At 46.2% G+C, this 3,232-nt stretch overlaps 1 protein-coding gene across 1 annotated transcript in view; it reads left to right on the top strand.

Moving 5' to 3' along the window:
- gpx9 (glutathione peroxidase 9) overlaps positions 1 to 3,232 on the top strand; it is a 4,495-nt gene continuing 1,263 nt past the window's right edge. The window contains exons 1-4 of the mRNA XM_052113020.1: positions 1 to 134; positions 319 to 412; positions 596 to 726; positions 967 to 1,097. Coding sequence (XP_051968980.1) covers positions 3 to 134; positions 319 to 412; positions 596 to 726; positions 967 to 1,097 — 488 coding nt within the window. The 5' untranslated portion in view covers positions 1 to 2. The remainder of the gene's footprint in view (positions 135 to 318; positions 413 to 595; positions 727 to 966; positions 1,098 to 3,232) is intronic.

Genomic DNA, 3,232 nt, shown 5'->3' with positions numbered 1-3,232 from the left:
ACATGGCACCAAATTCTGTCCACGACTTCACAGTGGAGACTCTGGAGGGAAAGGCCGTCCCGCTCAGCATCTTCAGAGGAAAAGTTCTGCTCGTTGTGAACGTGGCGACCTTCTGAGGGTCCACCGTTGAGGAGGTAACCGTGTTTTATTTGAGGTTAATTCGAGACCATTTATTGAGCATTCGAATGATTATTTTGTTTATAATGTGGCCTTTAATAATCAGAAGTAAAAAGAATACGTGATGTGAAATAATGATTTGGAAATGCCAGAATTGGTTTTGGCCCTGATCTGGTTATTCTGTCTGTGCTCATGAAACAGTATCACAGGATGAATGCACTCATGAACACATTTGGAGACCTGAACTTCACTGTACTTGGATTCCCCTGCAATCAGTTTGGACTACAAGCACCTGGTGAGACCTTTAATCTTATTTACTGAAAATGTTGTTGAATGTGAGGATTCTTCAACTCTACAGCCTATACTACATTTTTGTTGTCATTTTAATGTATTCCTTTATAGCTATACATGCTGCATAAAGTGTTTACTTAAAAACCTGAAGATTATCAGTAAGACATTTCAATGTAATCTTCTGCAGAGGAGAACCATGAAATGTTTGATGTTCTGAAGTATGTAAGACCAGGAGGAGGTTACATCCCAAAGTTTCCCATCTTCAGTAAGATTGAAGTGAACGGCTGTAATGAAGACCCACTGTACGCCTTCCTGAAGGTAGTGAGCACTCTGCCCTATGTCCCCCCCTCAAAAAAAATTGGCCCCATTCACTTCGATTATAAGTGCCTTACTGTGACCTCAAATGCTACTTTAAAATGAAAGAAAAGGACGGCAGACGATTTCTGGGGTTTTACGTGGCAATCAATATGATGCTACAAATGCTGTCGATTGATCAAACATGGAAAATTCCTTTAAAATCAACTGAATTCCGTTCTATCAACCACCTTGTTCTTTCAGGAATCTCTGCCGTTTGTAAATCCCATCATCGGGGATGTCAGGAAGCTCTACTGGTCTCCCATGAAGGTGAATGACATCCGTTGGAACTTTGAGAAGTTTCTCATCACCACCGATGGAGTTCCTTACAAACGGTATCAAAACACATTCACAAATTCACATCTACAGTCTTTTGCTTGTCTCGTTCAAAAAATGTTGTTAGTTCAAATAAAAAGAAGATCATACCCCAACATATCATGCTCTGATTTCATGAGAGCGCTACGTGCAACAACCGTGTGCAACGAGTATCCAATTTTCATGCCAGCGCAAAGTGCAAGTGGGCATGGGTGGGAGGTTTTGCACTTTCTGTGAGTGTATGCGCGCAAACTGTGGGTGTATTGTATGTTAATGGAGAGGGCAAAGCACAATTTGCTTTATCCAAAGCCCTTATTACAGGGACAATCCCCCCAGAGCAACCTGGAGTTAAGTGCCTTGCTCAAGGACACAATTGTGGTGGCTGTGGGGATCGAACCAGCAACCTTCTGATTACCAGTTTAGTGCTTAAGCTGACTACGCCACCACCACTCTACACCACTTGCTATTATCCTGAGAGCAAGGATGGATTAAGAACTGGGAGGCCCATGGGCCGATACACCTTTGAGGCCCCCCATGACGTGACTACATTCACCTTTATGTGATTTTATGTGTTTAAAGGTCTTCAACCCGATCAGAGTCTGACGGTACCCAATAAACCTACAGGTTTTGGGCCAGGTTTTTAAGTAAGCTATAGGGCAAGTTACAGGCTGTTCACATGTGCGTCGGGGCTGTGTAAATACGCATTGGATGGAAGTCTTTGAACGGTGTGCCACAACTCAGTTTTTCAGCGTACCACGCAGGACCGTCTATATTTTTAGGCACTGCATTAAGTTTAAAATCACTGTAATATTAATGTGACTGTCACACATCATTCCAGATGGTTTATCAGGTGGCAAAGTTTCAGCGCTTGATAAACGATGAGCCAATGTTTTTGGCCGTGGACAAGCGCCCGTCCGAGAGAGAGAGATCTACGGACAGCTGTCTGACACTTTTGTGTGTTTGTCGTTTTGTTTAAGTTGCTTATTAAAATATTATTTATATTGTCAAGCCGGTTCTCGCCTCCTCCTTTCCATTAATCCCTTTACACTGGTGCCGAAATCCGGGAAGGAGGAGGGATGCGCCGTAGTAGAGTCCTTGCCACTACCATCCACCCCAACGGAGCAGCCGTGGCTATCCGCCGGAAGACGGAGGAGCCTGGCCGCCTTAGAGCGGACGAACGGCCGTGGACTGCTAAGCGAGAAGGGGCTTCTAACCGACTGCCTGGAGTGTTATGGGCCGCTGCCATGGGCAGAGGAGACCCCTACCAGCCGCTGAAACGTGGCGGGGTATGAGACCTCCGAACACCTAGTGCGGGAGAACCACTGTCAGGGGCAGGGGAGACCCCTTCTGTTTTCCTAGAATGCGGCGGGGCGTTCCGGCCACCAGGGGCCGGAAGACTGCCTCCGATCCCTCCGGGGAGGCACGGATGTCATCCGTTGGAGGTTGGAGGAGTGGCCGAGGACCAAGCTACGGCGTATCGGAGAACCGGCGAGTAAGTGTTTTTTTTTTCTCTGTCTCTCTCCGGACTGGCGCTTGACCACGCCCCCACTGCCACATACTTCAAATAAACGTGCTGTACCTGTGAGACGCAGATTCCTCGAGCGTGCACTCGAGTGTCTGTGCTCGTGCCGCTGTAGCAACAGCCCAATCGGCCCGATCGCCAATCACTCCCTGCCTGAGAAATAGATCATTGCGCTTAGACATTTCAAAAGCAGGTCTGTTTTCAGCGCAAAGTCTAAATTCAGGTCCTACAATTGCAGTTTGGAGATTCCACCAGCAGATGGTAGTAAAGATCATGTCCAAACTCTGACAAATTATGGTGCTGTCCCAATACCCACACTTGCAGTTTCGGCCACTTGAGTGCATGCGACAGGAAGTAAGTGTTCAAGACTGTCCCATGTCTAAAACATGCCAAAGCTCAGTGCACTTAACCCACAGTAAATCCACACTAGTGCAAATACCGCTTCAGAGCGGTCTTGCAGGCTAAGTGTATCCCAGAGTTCATCACAATCAGGAGCCACACCCCACCTACCCAAATGATTGGTGTATATTTGCCATGATGACGTCAAGGAAAGCTTTTCAACAAAAAATGTATGCAGTGCATTGAGAAACAAAGTAGAAATGGCTTATATTTCATATTTTACGTTAATTATGG

Source organism: Xyrauchen texanus, chromosome 40 (assembly GCF_025860055.1).
Source record: "Xyrauchen texanus isolate HMW12.3.18 chromosome 40, RBS_HiC_50CHRs, whole genome shotgun sequence".
Taxonomy (NCBI): domain Eukaryota; kingdom Metazoa; phylum Chordata; class Actinopteri; order Cypriniformes; family Catostomidae; genus Xyrauchen; species Xyrauchen texanus.
The sequence above is the reverse complement of the archived record's forward strand: the minus strand, read 5'-3'. Positions and strand labels throughout refer to the sequence as shown.